The sequence below is a fragment of the Schistocerca americana genome, chromosome 5 (assembly GCF_021461395.2).
Source record: "Schistocerca americana isolate TAMUIC-IGC-003095 chromosome 5, iqSchAmer2.1, whole genome shotgun sequence".
Lineage (NCBI taxonomy): Eukaryota > Metazoa > Arthropoda > Insecta > Orthoptera > Acrididae > Schistocerca > Schistocerca americana.
The window spans coordinates 584,643,427-584,660,509 of record NC_060123.1 but is presented as its reverse complement, the minus strand read 5'-3'; the positions used below and the strand labels follow the sequence as shown (position 1 = coordinate 584,660,509).

The window sequence follows — 17,083 nt, the reverse complement described above, 5'->3', positions numbered from 1 at the left end:
AAAGACCATGAGCAAAAGTTCGTTTCCTTATTTTGCAGCAAAGAAGAAAATTTAGAGCTACATTCTGCCAGATTCGCAATGAATTTCAAAGAACTCAGTAAACCTCAAGAACAGCCAGAAGAAACACTGAATGGTTTTTCTGCCTTATGTCAATGGAGTGTGCTTTAGGATCACACTGCAACGGGCAGGAGACTAGCTCTCTTCCCCCCCCCCCCCCCGGCCTCTTCCCCTCTTCCGCCCCCCCCCCCCTCCAAATCACATGGCGTGACCCCATAGCTTCCAAAGCGGGGTAAAGCTGCCTACGCAGCGAAGACAAGCCGGTGCCCTTTCCAATCTACGTACTTACAACCAACCCGCCGGATGCCCTCTTGTTGACTACCTTAACTGTGAGCTCGGAGTACGTTTCGTATTTGGCTGTGGCTGAATTTCTCTTTGTGGTGTGACGGACGTGGGCCTTATTCACGGATTTGCAGTCTTTCACAATGTTCATTCTTTGTGTAAAGACTGTTAATCGGAAGTTCGTGATGTGCGCTGAACTCTCAACTTGTACCGAACTCGTAACTAGTCTTATACGAATGACGGTAACAGATGAGCTGCTCCACACACTGTCCATCGATGTTGGTATCGTTGTATTAGACCCTGAATAAATGAACTGATGAATAGTTATTTTCATAATGTTTTAAGTTGCTTGAGGTAGATAACTTGGAACGTTTAGTTTCGTAGGCAACGCTGTCGCCGCCGAACTCATGATTCGCCTTCACAGCTTTACTTCTGCTTGTACATCTCTCCTACCTTCCAAAATTTCCAGAAGCTCTTATGCTTACATAGTGGGAGAAGAAAGAAATTGAGGAGAAATGCCTTAGACACAGCCTAAGGCGCCGTTTCCTTACTGAATCCTTCATTGTGCGGTGGACTCCGCTGCAGACTCAGCGATGCATTCTGGGTTCTTGATGTTGTTCGCAGAACACGGTGTTCTGCGCAGGGAAGTAACAACGTGAAAAAAAAAGTCATAATGAAATACTATGAGATCTCTGTAGGGTCGACAATTCGCACAGGACTCACAGTTGACCTCCAACATAAACAACTACAATGCTTTGCGCATAAATAGGCAGAAAGATCCATTGTTGTTCGCTTAGACGACTGCTGGTCAACGTCACGCCTTTTGCGAATGCAACAGGGAAGGGGGAAGCTGCAGTCGTACAAGTACTGTTTGCTTTAGACAGCGCTTAGCTTCTGGAATATAAGCGCAGATGTAACTGTATGGAGCAGATAGGTACCTGCCATGCTTGGACAACAGGGGGCGCACAGGTCGCTAGCCAGGTGCGTATTATTCCACAAAAATCTAAAAACGACGGCAATAGCTAAGACGAGTGCCGAGGTAATACGCTCGGCGCATTGACATGCTGTGATACTACCCGGAAACAACACGCTTACCTTTCGTGACATGAAAAGTGGGCTTCTAAGCCGACGTGGCACATCATTCGCCATCCGCTTGCAGTCTTTTTCAGGTTTCAACTGCACCACTGCTCCGAACTCTCCACTCTAGAAATGAAAGTAACAAGCCCAGTGACTGGTATGTCCGATGATTTCTTTGCGATTAGAAGTTGTGAACGTCAGATAAATCAAGATGAAACGAGGGCACAGGGTGATGGCAAATTTACGATCTTGGTCTGCACGAATACGCTAAGGTAAATGTGTACTGAGGCAGAGTTGTGGTAATGAACAGTCATATTGAAGGAAAATTTAGGAACACTGCAAAAGCATGGGGTGCTCCTAGGGGTACGTACGGCAGTAGCTCTTCTGCGTTTGTAGCTGTTCTATGTAAAACCGTACAGAGTAGGGGTATTGGAAAATATGTTACTGTCAGTACTGTTAGGCTTTAGCCTGCCGAAAATATCCACTGTGGTGTCACCGCCAGACGCCACATTTGCTAGGTGGTAGCCTTTAAATCGGCCGCGGTCCGTTAGTATACGTCGGTCCCGCGTGTCGCCACTATCAGTGATTGCAGACCGAGCGCCGCCACACGGCAGGTCTAGAGAGACTTCCTAGCACTCGCCCCAGTTGTACAGCCGACTTTGTTAGCGATGGTTCACTGTCTACATACAATCTCATTTGCCGAGACGACAGTTTAGCATAGCCTTCAGCTACGTCATTTGCTACGACCTAGCAAGGCGCCATTATCATTTGCTATTTATCTTGTGATGCATGTACCGTCAGACCGATGTTCACCAATTATGGATTAAAGTTAAGTATTTCAGAAGCTACGTACCTTCTTTGCTAGTATAATTACTTTACCTGTTCCAGACCTCACGCCAGCCTGCGTGAGCTTAAACGCGTGCCTTTCGCCTACCCGTCACAGTGGATTGGCTGTCTTACCAGTCCACAACATCCACTATATGTACGTAAACGAGCTTTATCCCTGCACTCCCCGAACGTTTAATTCAGATGTCGTACGTTCCTCGTTCTATGGTCACTTTGTAGATCCTCCTAATTTATTATAGCGTTACGAAATCTGTGCGTTATTTTCTTGTATGGACGTTCCTATTTTATTGTAGCTTTATGAAATCTGTTTCGTTGGCGAAACATTGGTAGTGAGTTTTATTTTGAAATAATTATAACGCTTCAACAAGAACCCAAGTAAAGCCAATATACGCTAAGTCACGGGATACCTCACAATATCGCATCGAACCTCATTATTTGTTCAGGGGATTTCCGAGGACTAGCTCAGTGCACGCCACGTCGAGTTGCTACACTAGGCTGGGAAAAAAAAGAGGTCCTGCCTGATGTGAAGAGGTATCCGGTGACTTTTGCCACGCCTTTGTTTGATAAAACAACGTGTAAATAGGCTGTTTTGGTTTTTATGTGGGTAACTCTACCATCTGGTGAGTAAGATGTATGAAACTGGCGAAATACCCTCAGATTTCAAGAAGAATATAACAATTCCAATTCCAAAGAAAGCAGGTGTTGACAGATGTGAGAATTACCGAACAATCAGTTTAATAAGCCACAGCTGCAAAGTACTAACACGAATTCTCTACAGACGAATGGAAAAAGTAGTAGAAGCCGACCTCGGGGGAGATCAGTTTGGATTCCGTAGAAATGTTGGAACACGTGAGGCAATACTGACCTTACGACTTATCTTAGAAGAAAGATTAACGAAAGGCAAACCTACATTTCTAGCATTTGTAGACTTAGAGAAAGCTTTTGACAATGTTGACTGGAGTACTCTCTTTCAAATTCTAAAGGTGGCAGGGGTAAAATACAGGGAGCGAAAGGCTATTTACAATTTGTACAGAAACCAGATGGCAGTTATAAGAGTCGAGGGACATGAAAGGGAAGCAGTGGTTGGGAAGGGAGTAAGACAGTGTTGTAGCCTCTCCCCGATGTTATTCAATCTGTACATTGAGCAATCAGTAAAGGAAACAAAAGAAAAATTTGGAGTAGGTATTAAAATCCAGGGAGAAGAAATAAAAACTTTGAGGTTCGCCGATGACATTGTAATTCTGTCAGAGACAGCAAAGGACTTGGAAGAGTAGTTGAACGGAATGGATGGTGTCTTGAAGGGAGGATATAAGATGAACATCAACAAAAGCAAAACGAGGATAATGGAATGTAGTCGAATTAAGTCGGGTGATGTTGAGTGTATTAGATTAGGAAATGAGACTCTTAAAGTAGTAAAGGAGTTTTGCTATTTGGGGAACAAAATAACTGATGATGGTCGAAGTAGAGAGGATATAAAATGTAGACTGGCAATGGCAAGGAAAGCGTTTCTGAAGAAGAGAAATTTGTTAACATCGAGTATAGATTTAAGTGTGAGGAACTCATTTCTGAAAGTATTTGTATGGAGTGCAGCCATGTATGGAAGTGAAACATGGACGGTAAATAGTTTGGACAAGAAGAGAATAGAAGCTTTCGCAATGTGGTGCTACAGAAGAATGCTGAAGATTAGATGGATAGATCACATAACTAATGAGGAGGTACTGAATAGGATTGGAGTGAAGAGAAGTTTGTGGCACAACTTGACCAGAAGAAGGGATCGGTTGGCAGGACATGTTCTGAGGCATCAAGGGATCACCAATTTAGTATTGGAGGGCAGCGTGGAGGGTAAAAATCGTAGAGGGAGACCAAGAGATGAATACACTAAGCAGATTCAGAAGGATGTAGGCTGCAGTAGGTACTGGGAGATGAAGGAGCTGGCACAGGATAGAGTAGCATGGAGAGCTGCATCAAACCAGTCTCAGGACTGAAGACCACAACAACAACAACAACGTCACGTAGCGCTCTGCGTTAAAATTAGACTTACCTGCAATAATACTGTAGGTGACGATCATGTGCCAAAGGGAATTGGCGAAGCTGGTGAGGATGAGCCCCGTAGAAACCAAGACTCCCCCAGCTATGGCCACCTGACGCATCGTGTACTTCTTGAGCAGCGGGCCCGTGAAGAGTCCTGCAAGAAGAAGGAGCGCATGAGTACATCGGGGCCCAAAGTTCCCCACGTACATTCTGAGCACCACGGTTTCCCGACCCGACAAGTGCAGTTAGTATGCATGTGAATGTGCTAGACAGACTTGTGGTGTTACTGACCGGGAGAGACCCCGAAGGAAGCCCACCTAATCGGAAACGGTTTCCCTCCTCATCGTTCAGTGGACCCTTTCCCCGTGATTTATAACAGTTGTGTCATAAGTGTATCTGTTCAGTGTAGGTGACGGTTTATCGGTGCGCGTATAGCGAGCTGTCATATAAAGATAAGCGAAGGGAGAGGATGAAACCCTGTGGCGGCACGTGGCTCCTCGCGTACAACCAATAGGGTGACCGAGACTGACGACCCAGTCCGACGAACGGTTCCCACCATCAGTCACATGCTCACTTAAAGCACCGCAGAGGGGGTAGGAACTTCATCCTGAAACTTGGCGCAAAGTCTGGTGATGAAGAACTTTGAGCAGCCCACTGCCGCCCAGACAGGGAAGGTGAATATTTCTTCCACCTCCAGGTGGCCGAGAACCACAGCAAGGACGTGCGTCAGCGACTTCATCTACAGAGGCGGCTTCAGTCAGTCGTGAACTCTGATTCTGTCACTTGTCACAGGTCAACGATTTTTTCACCAATATTACTACGCATATATAACTGGACACGTTGTTGTTTAACATAGTTTCCAAAAATCTTTAAAAATTCTTCACCGGTTTACCTCAAATTTTTACGCGATACTCTTACAAACATTCGGACAAACAGAGGAAATATAGTTTTTAAACGACAAAGCACATGTTATCTTTTGTAAGTAGGCTGTTTAGGTTTTTATGTTGGTAACGCCACGTAGCGCTCTGTAAGAAAATCCCTGACTGTGCTGTGTGCAGTCTGTGGCTGATTTGTATTGTTGGAATATTTGCTATTGTAATGTTGGGCAGCTGGATGTGAACAGCGCGTAGCGTTGCGCAGTTGGAGGTGAGCCGCCAGCAGTGGTAGTTGTGGAGAGAGATGGCAAAGTTTTGAGAACGGACGATCTGGACGTGTGTCCGTCAGAAAAAGGAAGTTTGTAAGACTGGATGTCATGAACTGATATATATATTATGACTTTTGAACACTATTAAGGTAAATACATTGTTTGTTCTCCATCAAAACCTTTCATTTGCTAACTATGCCTATCGGTAGTTAGTGCCGCCAGTAGTTAGAATCTTTTATTCAGCTGGTAGTATTGGCGCACGCTGTATTGCAGTAGTTTGAGTAACTAAGATTTTTGTGAGGTAAGTGATTCACGAAAGGTATAGGTTATTGTTAGTCAGGGTCATTCTTTTGTAGGGATTATTGAAAGTCAGATTGCGTTAAAAAAAAAAAAAAATTGTGTCAGTTTACTGTTGATCAGAATAAGTAAAGAGAGAAATCTCTGAGTAAGTTCAGTTTTACTCACCTGTTTGAAAATCAAATAACGTAGAGGTTTACCAGCACAGTCATTTTTCTAAGGGGACGTTTCACTTTTAAAACCAACTGCGGGAAAGAAAATGTTTTGCAGTGCAGTGAAAAATGTATGGTTTCGATTTCTTTATCGTATTTAATTTCAAATTCGATCCTAGAGCACGTAAACCATTAGACAGATTTTTTTCTCCAATAGATATTCTCTCTCCTCAGATATATTTTCAAACAAAAATTGCATACACAACAAAGTACTGTTCTGCTTCTTTCTTGCTGGTGGTTTTCAGAAAACAGAAGAGAGGAATTTTATGGTTTATTGGCCTATGATTAGAATACTATTACGGAATCTCAATCGTACCCATCCACAAATTAAAACTATCTTAAATACTATCATCGAAGATATTATCCTCACAGATCCAACAGCTGAAGTCTGCCTCATACCCCGTATAACAACGATACGTATCGATTTATTCACTCATTTTAAGTGACTTCAGCTCTCAATCAAGGTTCCGTCGTAGTAACAACAAACAAGGCTCAAGATCAGACAGAGGAGTAACATGACCGATGGGTGGTGGTGGTGGGGGGGGGGGGGGGGGGGGATAGGGGGAATGGCCATAGAGATGGGGGAGGAGTAGAAGGACAGAGGGGCAAGGGGTGATGCACAGAGAGAGGGTGAATGGGCGAGATGGACAAAGAGAGAGGGCACGAGAACATAGAGAAAAAAGGGGGCGACAGATTAATATGTATACTTTGTTCCATACATATTTACCAGTTGCAAACTACTACCGGGTTCGCGAGTACGTTACAGATACAGATGTAAGGCAAGGTGATGGCTTCCAGACCTCATCAACTGTGTATTAGAAAAACTGAAAGAATATCAAGTATCATCAATAAAACTGGGAAGAAAAAACACTTTATTGATCTAAACTGCCTGGGGTTTGCAGGAAGTTTTGCTGTACTATCTGAAAATGTAGTAGATGCAGAAATACAGGTAATCTCTTAGAACACACTGCCTATAAATCGCGTTTAGGAATCTCTACAGAGAAGGCCATATTTATGGCTAGCAGTATGAAGAAAGCTAATTGTATGCGGATAGACTATGGTCATATAGAAAATGACAATAAGTTCACGTATCGATGAAAGATAAGCTAGTTAATTGGTTACAAAAATCTGTCATGACTGAAAGAATGCACATAATGGACGAGGAATATGGAAATAAAAAAAAATTATAATAAAACATATCAAATTGTTCAAAAATAATGCATCACAACATGGTAGTGAAATCAGAATGTCTCTAAGCAAGTGGTGTCCAACACTAAACTTTAAATTAGACTGACTAGAAATATTATAAGAATTACAAGTCCAATGAGATGGAAGTAAGCCTTGAAATTAAGAAGCAGTAATTCAATATATGTAATCGTATAAAAAATTATACTAACAACAAGAAAAATAAGATCATTTGTTTGTGCTTCATGTGGGAAGAATGCAAACAGACTGACGGGACTGAATTTCAAGTGCTCTCACTGGGGAAGGAAATCGTAAACAATCTGGATCCGAGTTGTTGAAAATATTGGCGTATAAAAGTGGAAGAAGCTGCATCAAAAAGACATATTTTCAGAAGTAAAGTGTTAAATTTAGAAGGATTACAAGGCAAAAGTAGTAGGCCAACATACTTGAAATGCTCTGAAGAAAGAAAAGAGGCGTGAAAATATGCCAGAATATTCGGATAAAACAAAAGGACAAATAAGAAGTAACTGCCATTATGTCCCTTGTGGCCAAAACGGAAGGGAGAAAAGAAAAATAAATTTAACATGACGAGCGCCTTAACTGCGGTCATCGAAAACATTATTAGTTCGGGATGTAATACAAATTTTATGTCGTATGATAATAAAATTAGCTTATATTTCCGTTTTATGTTCTCTTTAATGTAAAAAGAATGAGTTTTATACTTAAAGAAGTTTTGGAAAAATGTCATGCACAAAATCCAAAGGCCACATCATAGGGCCTTGAACATATTTTGATACTTTGATGATGTCGTGGAATTTTATGCCATGAATGATAAAGTGATGTAGTGTCGGAATTCATGCACGAATTAGAGGTGTCCTACTGCTGAAAACTTCTAGCTAAGCATTGAAATTATTTACGAATTTTGACTAAGTGGGTTACAGAATTAATAGAAATAATACAGTGAAACTTTTCAGTGGTAAATAATGTTCGTGAACTGCGTAGAAGTTTAGTGAAAGTCACAAGAGTGAAGAGCAAGGACTCCCTTTGAAATGAAACAAAGGACCACTTTGTTAAGTATTACAACTACATAGGAGTCTTTTTCACATACTAATATAGTAATCGTTGCAATTCAGTTCCCTATGACAAGTAGCTGCACTGTCAAAAAATATTCAACGACCTTCTAGGTCGCTTAATATATGTTCACCAATTACAACGGTTCGGCTTCTGCCGTGATCAGATCAAAACTTAGAGCTCGTAATACAAAATTCAGTGTCAGTTACACTATTTCTGATCTGTTGACGGCAGCAACTGAAACGTCCAGACCGCTCTCTACATAAAAATTCACAGTGATAGCTGTGGCATACAAGCAGCTTAAAGCCTTTACAAATATTACTGTACTTCAGTGTGTGAGACTCTGGAAGAAAAGTTATCACCGTCTTCCTTTAACACAAACACCGTGCTTCTGGACACAAATTTTATTTACACAGGTCAGCTTGGTGTAATTTTGGGGCCATATTACTATTCACTGCGGAATTTTTTTTGTTAGTTGTAAAGATAGCTGCCATGATTGCCAGTCGTTGCACTACCGTTGTACTGGAGGATTTCAGTTTATGTCTACGCCTCTGACACAACAATCTTTCTTGTTACATGGACTCCAGTTTGGCTAAAACCGATACGCTGCCTGCGAAAGTACGAGGAACGGTAACCAACATACACTGATAAGCCATAACATTGTCCACTGTCCACATTGTCCACTGTCCACTGCCGCCTGGTGGCGTTACGGGCTCGTGACGTGGTAACAAAAGAATGCAAGCGCAGCAGAAACGGACGAGAGATCACCTTAACGAAGATAAGGGCTGCAAATGGAAAAATCCACTGAGTTAAGCTACTTTAACAAAGAGCAGAGTGTTATTATACAGAGCCTGTGAATGACAGTCTCTAAAACGGCGAATCTGGTCGAATGTTCACGTGCTACTGTCGTGAGCGTCTACGGGAAGAGGTAGGGCAGTGAAACTACCACTAGGCGCTAAATGGTTGGACGTCCACGACTCTACAAAAAAGGTAACTTCCGGAGGCTTGTCTGCTTTGTAAAGTGGGATAGATGGTGATCATGGCATCTCTGCCGAAAGAGCACAATGATGGTGCACTCCCAAGTGTTTCAGAGCAAACCGCTCATCGTGCATTGTTGAATGTGGAGCTCCGCAACAGACCACTGCTACGTGTTCACATGTCGACCCAATGATGTCGTCAGTGATGACTGCAGTGGGCACAGGACCATTGGAATGCGACCGCCGATCAACGGAAACGTGTCGGCGCTTCGGGTGAATCACATTTGCGCTGCACTATGTCGATGGTCGTCTAAACAAACGAGGTGAACGGCGGCTCCACACGTGCAGCGTACCACGGACGCAGGCTGGTGGGAGCAGTATTGTTCTATGGGAAACATTCTCCTACGCTAGCATGGGACCTGGGACAGTAATCGAACCACCTGCATCCCATCATGGTTGATGCCTTTTCTGACGGCGATGTCGTCTCTCAGCAGTATAGTTGTCCGTGTCTCGGAGCCAGAACCGCGCCACAGTGGTTGTAGTGAACTCACGTTGATGTGTCGGTGACCAAATTCGCCTGATGTAAATCGTATGGACCCCATCTGGTCGCTATCGAGCGCCATCACCGCATACGCAAATCAGCGGCCCGTTATCTATGCGAATCTGTGCGTAGACATATAATGCCACATACCACCACAAACCTATCAACAAACTGATGGATGCCCGATACACAGAATCAGTGATGTATTTCATTCCAAAGATGGGCGGACAAGCTATTAAGTATATGGTCATAATGTTTTGGCTCATCCATGTATGCGGCGATCGTGTCTGCCTCCTGAGTATTTTAAACCAAGGAAACCCATTAATATCTCCAACGATTCACCTCTAGAAGCACTTGCTGAAGGGTTGATACTGAATTACCTCGTTCTTAAAATTGAAGCCGTTCCATGCACCACGTCAGAGCAGTTTACATAAAAGTTTTAAAGCTACGTCTTCTCTTTTTCTGGCTTGTCGTAATAAGAAGAAGAAACGCAAAACTAATATAAGTACACACTCCGTCCAAACAAATCGTCCAATATAAGCAGCAAGTAGATTTGGAAAATAATTCGCTATAGACATACTGGTCTCAGATTTTTGTAGCTGCGTATATAATTGGAAGATTCCCTGTGAAATTCATGGTGGAGGGTATGATTTATTACGCCACGTTTATCGTGGAGGAGCATACCAGGAATTAATCTGTGCTACCTGTTATTATTTGGACTACTTCTTGGGACTCGAGAGACAGATGTTTAGGGAAATCAAGAAGGTTTGACGGGCATATGAGCTGCCTTTCTTCAAAGCGGCTGTGTCTTCAGATTTTCCAGCATTTCTGTGAAGCTCTAAGTCGAGTCAAAGGAGCGTGGCCCTCCTTCCCTGTACAGTCGATATTCTCTGCTCTCCAAGTTAACGTAACGCCGAAACTGACGAAATATTTCAATATGGGCTACAAAAGGCGCTGTTACAGTATCCTTCTATTGAATCGTTGCTTCCTATTTGCTTCACGTACAACTGAGCACGGTTATTCAAAAGTCCGCTTTTACGCAGGAGCAAATTGTATGAGCTGTTAGTATGAAGGGCACTGAACTTACACTGACACGTAAGGAAATGTTCAGATGGAACCAATATCAGGCAGCCTGTATGACGTACCTATACAAAATGACGGAGAAGGTTCTGATGGCGGTAATTTATTTTTTATGAATTCTGCAATAATAAGTAATAGTGTACGGTATTGTGTCACTCAGGTGTGGCAACTTTCTTCGGGATCTGTTATATGCTACGATTCTCTAAAAAAATATTTAAATAAAGGAAGGATTCTTAATTCATTTTTAAAGTTTGTTTATGGGTATAGTATTTTTTGTATAAAAAAAATAAAAAACCATAGTTAGTCATTCAGCATTATTTCATCTTTCAGAATTGTTTCTCCATCGATGTGTAAGACATGACTTTGTAAAAAAGAATATTTTTACGTCTTGCAGCTTCTCTTTATAGTTCTGTAAGGAACAGATCTCCTCTTGTTATTCATAATAATTATTTTGACGTTCCGAAATTAATTGACTATGGCACGTAATTTGACGGTTGCTGCAACGTCTAATGTGCTCGTATAACACTTCACAGTTAATGCTTTCAGATTGTACAGTGTTGCATATGAAATACAAATAGCATTTCGAGATTATTTTTTTCATGTGGAATGGAAGAAACATCTACCTCTGCTCAATAGTAACTGGGGTTTAACATGTAATGATAGTCCACGGTCGATGAAATCATCATATTCCATGCTGAATTCATCGATTCTGCAGCGTGAATCTCATTCATACACCTACTAATAAAAAATAAAGTGAAACACGAGAAGGGGAGGAAAAATAAAAATGAGACCTTTCCGGTAGAGATGGTATGTGATTACAGAATCGAATAAAATTTGCAAAGACCTCGCCAGTATGAGTCCACTTATCAGTATAATGTTGCACACCTTCTGGCAGTGGCGGCTCGTGACGAAAGAAGATGGTGGTGCATTTTCCTCACGAAGGAAAACATCAACAAAAGACAGAAAATCAGTACACTGATCATGTTTTTGTAATGCCTGATATAAAGAGTCGCCCGCTCGTGTCACTCCTGCATCTTCTCATAATAAAACCAAAGGGTGTACACAGAAAAAAGTATTACTTTTGCAGTATAAAGGGAATTACAATCAACTGCACCTCTATGTACTCAAAAAGGGGTAGGCATGCCGTACTAACATTTTTTTAGCGGGATTGATGTTAACGCCGTTCGATTTTATCTCTGAATTTGAATGTGGTGGTGATCACTTGTAGCACCGAGAACTGCTCGGCCACCCGGGCCGGCTGGTTTCACAGGGATCTAATGAAGGGTAGAGCCGTTAACACATCTGAAATGTTACGTCTACTGTTCAAAGTGCCGTCAATGCGAACAAGAGGTGATCGAGACGTGTAACCAATGGCACCCCATATTATCAAGCCGGGTGATACGCCAGTATGGCGATGACGAATACACGCTTCCAATGTGCGTTCACCGCAATGTCGCCAAACACGGATGCGACCATCATGATGCTGTAAACAGAACCTGGATTCATACGAAAAAATGACGTATTGACATTCGTGCACCCAGGTTCGTCGTTGAGTAGCCCTACTCCATCGCAGGCGCTCCTGTCTGTGATGCAGCGTCAAGGGTAACCGCAGCCATGGTCTCCGAGTTGATAGTCCATGCTGCTACAAACGTCGTCGAACTGTTCGTGTAGATGGCTGTTGTCTTGCAAACGTCCCCATCTGTTGACTCAGGGATCGAGACGTGGCTGCACGATCCGTTATATCCATGCGGATAAGATGGCTGTCATCACGACTGCTAGTGATACGAGGCCATTGGGATCCAGCACGGCGTTCCTTATTACCCTCCTGAGCCCACCGATTCCATATTCTGCTAACAATGATTGGGTCTCGACCAATGCTAGCAGCAATGCGCGAAATCGCGACAGGCTACAATCCGACCTTTATCAAAGTCGGAAACGTGATGGTAGGCATTTTCCCCTCCTCACACGAAGCATCACAACAACTTATTACCAGGCAACGGCGGTCGTATGCTGTTTGTGTATGAGAAATCGGTTGGAAACTTTCCTCATGTCAGCACGTTGTAGATGTCCCCACTGGCGCCAACCTTGCTCTGAAAAGCTAATCATTTGGACATCACAGCATCTTCTTCCTGTCGGTTAAATTTCGCGTCTGTAGTACGTCATCTTCGTGGTGTAGCAATTTTAATGGCCAGTAGTGTACACCATATTCATCCTTGCTGTCCTTTATAATAAATTTTTCTTCATCTAACAATCACAAGTCAGCAGAGCACTGAATACTGTACAGCCATCACCTGCCACATTTCAACTGAGAATGTATCAGACTACGCAGAAGCAAAAATTTTGCCACAACAATACCAAAGATTGTGCAACAGTAACGTAACTCGCTCGCTTTCCCTCTCCCTCTCTCTCTCTCTCTGATGTGCACATCGATTTCTTACAAAATACACCTCACATTCTATTCTTCTTTCCTTCGTATTTGCAAATCATTCCATCACTCTTTGATTGAAGTCTGCAATTCCTAAAAAATGGTTCAAATGGCTCTGAGCACTATGGGACTCAACTGCTGAGGTCATTAGTCCCCTAGAACTTAGAACTAGTTACACCTAACTAACCTAAGGACATCACAAACAGCCATGCCCGAGGCAGGATTCGAACCTGCGACCGTAGCGGTCTTGCGGTTCCAGACTGCAGCGCCTTTAACCGCACGGCCACTTCGGCCGGCCTGCAATTCCTAAAATGAGGTCTCGTTCAATAGAGAGCTTCGCGAGTGCTGACAGTCTTTCTTGGTCCTTAGCACTCCGCAAGAGGGTTTTGACGCGTTTCAACGAAGAAAAACAACGTTCTGCTTCTGATGTGGTCAGTGGAATTGTAATTATCGCTTTCAGGAGTTTTACAGATTCCCTCAGTGTTTTACATAGATTGTCTGTTATGTAATTCAGAGATCTGAAAGCTCCACATATACTTTTGAACTCCTCTCTTCCATAAATAACAGAGAGTTCTGTTCGAAGTTTCTTTGCTTCCAAAATACAGTAGCGTTCAATAGCAGCTCTGAAAGAAGTTTCTGGAAAACTGGAAGAGTAAGTTGCGAATTTCTCTGGTAGAAAGAGAGAAGCTGCAAGTAGGTGTCCAGTGAATTTCACTCTTTTTATTGCCTCACAACTTGACTTCTTTTGCCTCCCGCAGTAGATTACACATCGCTGCGCCATCTTCAGTTTTCCCTCTTTCATTCTACTCGTGTAAACCTGTTGAATTTTCTGCACTAAAATTAATGTGAAGGAACGAAAAACACCAGTATGTACTCTAAGGGCAATTCCGACGCACCACAGAATCGAATACAGTTAATAATTAGATTCAATATGTACCTATTATCGGTAACTTTTTGGTTGTGTAATGCCACGGACCTTCTGTATGCACTGTCTAATTGGGTAGCTATATTTACATTGCCTAGATTTGCCACATTAAAAACGTTATTTATATAGTCTGAAGAAAGTTCGTGTTTTCTAATTTTGTCATGGAGGTGCTGAATGTCACAGACACCGCGCTTAGACCATGAAAGATCTCCTCCAAAAAATAAACAAGGAAAACAAAATAGGGAATTTTTCATGTCACAGCCACACAGCCATTCATGCTTGTTGTACAATTCAGTGTTAAATTTCCTATTGAATTGGCGGCTTTTCGTTTTAACGGTGTGCGAAATTGTTAAAGCAGGAGTCGGCCTACCTAGCCTCTTAATTTCTAATTTTTCTGCAAACTTCCATGAACTGAAGGGTTCAGAGAGCTATGAAATTACCTGATTCATTATTTCACGTATTCACTTGTCACTTGAGCCTCAAAATTCAGGTGCCAGCACACGCTAAAATAACTAACACAACGCACAGGAAATAGTTCGCTCGCAGCTACACCTGAACTGGTAAGGTGGCGCGAGAATCCCACTGTGTTCGAAGATCGGATAGTTCCGTTTCGCTTCAGAAGAGTTCGGGCCCTCTTCCTGCGGCTGGCAGGGTGGCGCGGGTGAGGTGTTTATACACACAAGGCCCTCATTCGAGTACAGTGTTGCCTAGCGTTGCCCCCGCACCCCGCACCCCCTCTGAGACACCCAAGTCTGCGTTTGCAGCCACAGTGCAGCCCCCTGTCGCTGTGGGCACATTCCGTCCAACTCCGCTGCGTTCGGCGTTTGGAGCCCGGGCATTTCAAAAGAGATAAACAGAGCGCTACTTCTCCACTAGTATAGAACGCTCAAAGGCAAAGACAGTTGAACAAACTTATTCCTTGGGGGTAGCGCAAACCTGCAAACCTATACAGGAGCCGCCCCTGCCTTCTGGCCTGGAGGAATGCACCGATTCGATTGTAAAGGGTGTCATAAACCTATTGTATACTCTCCTCAGCCAAGATAACGCTGAGCTGTGGTAACTGATCTTTGATATGCTGGACACTGGCACAGGAACGTAATTGACGTCCGAGCTGGACACACACGTTTTCTATCGGTGGCAGATCTGGGGATCTTCCTGACTTCGGGAGTACCTCAACATCGCAAGGATAGTATGTAGAGAAACGTGCTTGGTGGACGAGCATTTCCTTTCGAAAAATGACACCACGATGGTGTTACATGAGAAGAAATACTTGCGGACGCTGAATGTGTGTGACGCACCGTTGCCCCACCAGGGTTCCCTTAAAGAGTACCACCTTTAGCAGAAGTTGGACTCGACTGCCCCCCTCACGATGACACCAGGAGTAACACCATGTGAGGTGTATTTTGTAAGTCATCGATGTGCACATCAGAGAGAGAGAGAGAGAGAGAGAGAGAGAGAGAGCGAGAGAGAGAGAGAGCAAGTTACGTTACTGTTGCACAATCTTTGGTGTTGTTGTGGTAAAGTCTGCGTAGTCTGATACATTCTTAGTTGAAATGTGGCAGGTGATGGCTGTACAGTATTCAATGCTGTGTTGACTTGTGACTGTATCTGTTAGACGAAGAAAAATTTATTATAAAGGACAGCAAGGATGAATATGATATACACTACTGACCATTAAAATTGACACACCACGAAGATGACGTGCTACAGACGCGAAATTTAACCGACAGGAAGAAGATGCTGTGATGTGCAAATTATTAGCTTTTCAGAGCAAGGTTGGCGCCGGTGGCGACACCTACAACGTGCTGAAATGAGGAAAGTTTCCAACCGATTTCTCATACACAAACAGCAGTTGACTGGCGTTGCCTGGTGAAACGCTGTTATGATGCCTCGTGTAAGGAGGAGAAATGCGTACCATCACGTTTCCGACTTTGATAAAGGTCGGATTGTAGCCAATCGAGATTGCGGTTTATCGTATCGCTACATTTCTGCTCGCGTTGGTCGAGATCCAATGACTGTTAGCAGAATATGGAATCGGTGGGTTCAGGAGGGTAATACAGAACGCCGTGCTGGATCCCAATGGCCTCGTATCACTAGCAGTCGAGATGAGAGGCATCTTATCCGCATGGCTGTAACGGATCGTGCAGCCACGTCTCGATCCCTGAGTCAACAGATGGGGACGTTTGCAAGACAACAACCATCTACACGAACAGTTCGACGACGTTTGCAGCACCATGGACTATCAGCTCGGAGACCATGGCTGAGGCTACCCATAACAGCGCATCACACGCAGGAGCGCCTGCGATAGTGTACTCAACGACGAACCTGGGTGCACGAATGGCAATACGTCATTTTTTCGGATGAATCTAGGTTCTGTTTACAGTATCATGACGGTCGCATCCGTATTTGGCGACATCGCGGTGAACGCACATTGGAAGCGTGTATTGGTCATCGCCGTACTGGCGTCATGGACTGTGTGGCTGGTCCCAGCGGAGGTTCGAGTCCTCCCTCGGGCATGTGTGTGTGTGTTTGTCCTTAGGATAATTTAGGTTAATTAGTGTGTAAGCTTAGGGACTGATGACCTTAGCAGTTAAGTCCCATGATATTTCACACACATTTTGAACGTACTGGCGTGATGGTATGGGGTGCCATTGGTTACACGTCTCGGTTACCTCTTGTTCGCATTGGCGGCACTTTGAACAGTGGATGTTACATTTCAGATGTGTTACGACCCGTGGCTCTACCCTTCATTCGATCCCTGCGAAATCCTACATTTCAGCAGGATAATGCACGGCCGCATGCTTCAGGTCCAGTACAGGTCTTTCTGGATACAGAAAATGTTCGACTGCTGCCCTGGCCAACACATTCCCCAGATCTCTCACCAATTTAAAACGTCTGGTCAATGGTGGCCGAGCAACTGGCTCGTCACAGTA

At 43.5% G+C, this 17,083-nt stretch overlaps 1 protein-coding gene across 1 annotated transcript in view; it reads right to left on the bottom strand.

Annotated features, from left to right (window-relative positions):
- LOC124615500 (monocarboxylate transporter 12-like) overlaps positions 1 to 17,083 on the bottom strand; it is a 204,558-nt gene that overhangs the window by 41,993 nt on the left and 145,482 nt on the right. Inside the window, exon 4 of the mRNA XM_047143450.1 lies at positions 4,304 to 4,447. Coding sequence (XP_046999406.1) covers positions 4,304 to 4,447 — 144 coding nt within the window. The remainder of the gene's footprint in view (positions 1 to 4,303; positions 4,448 to 17,083) is intronic.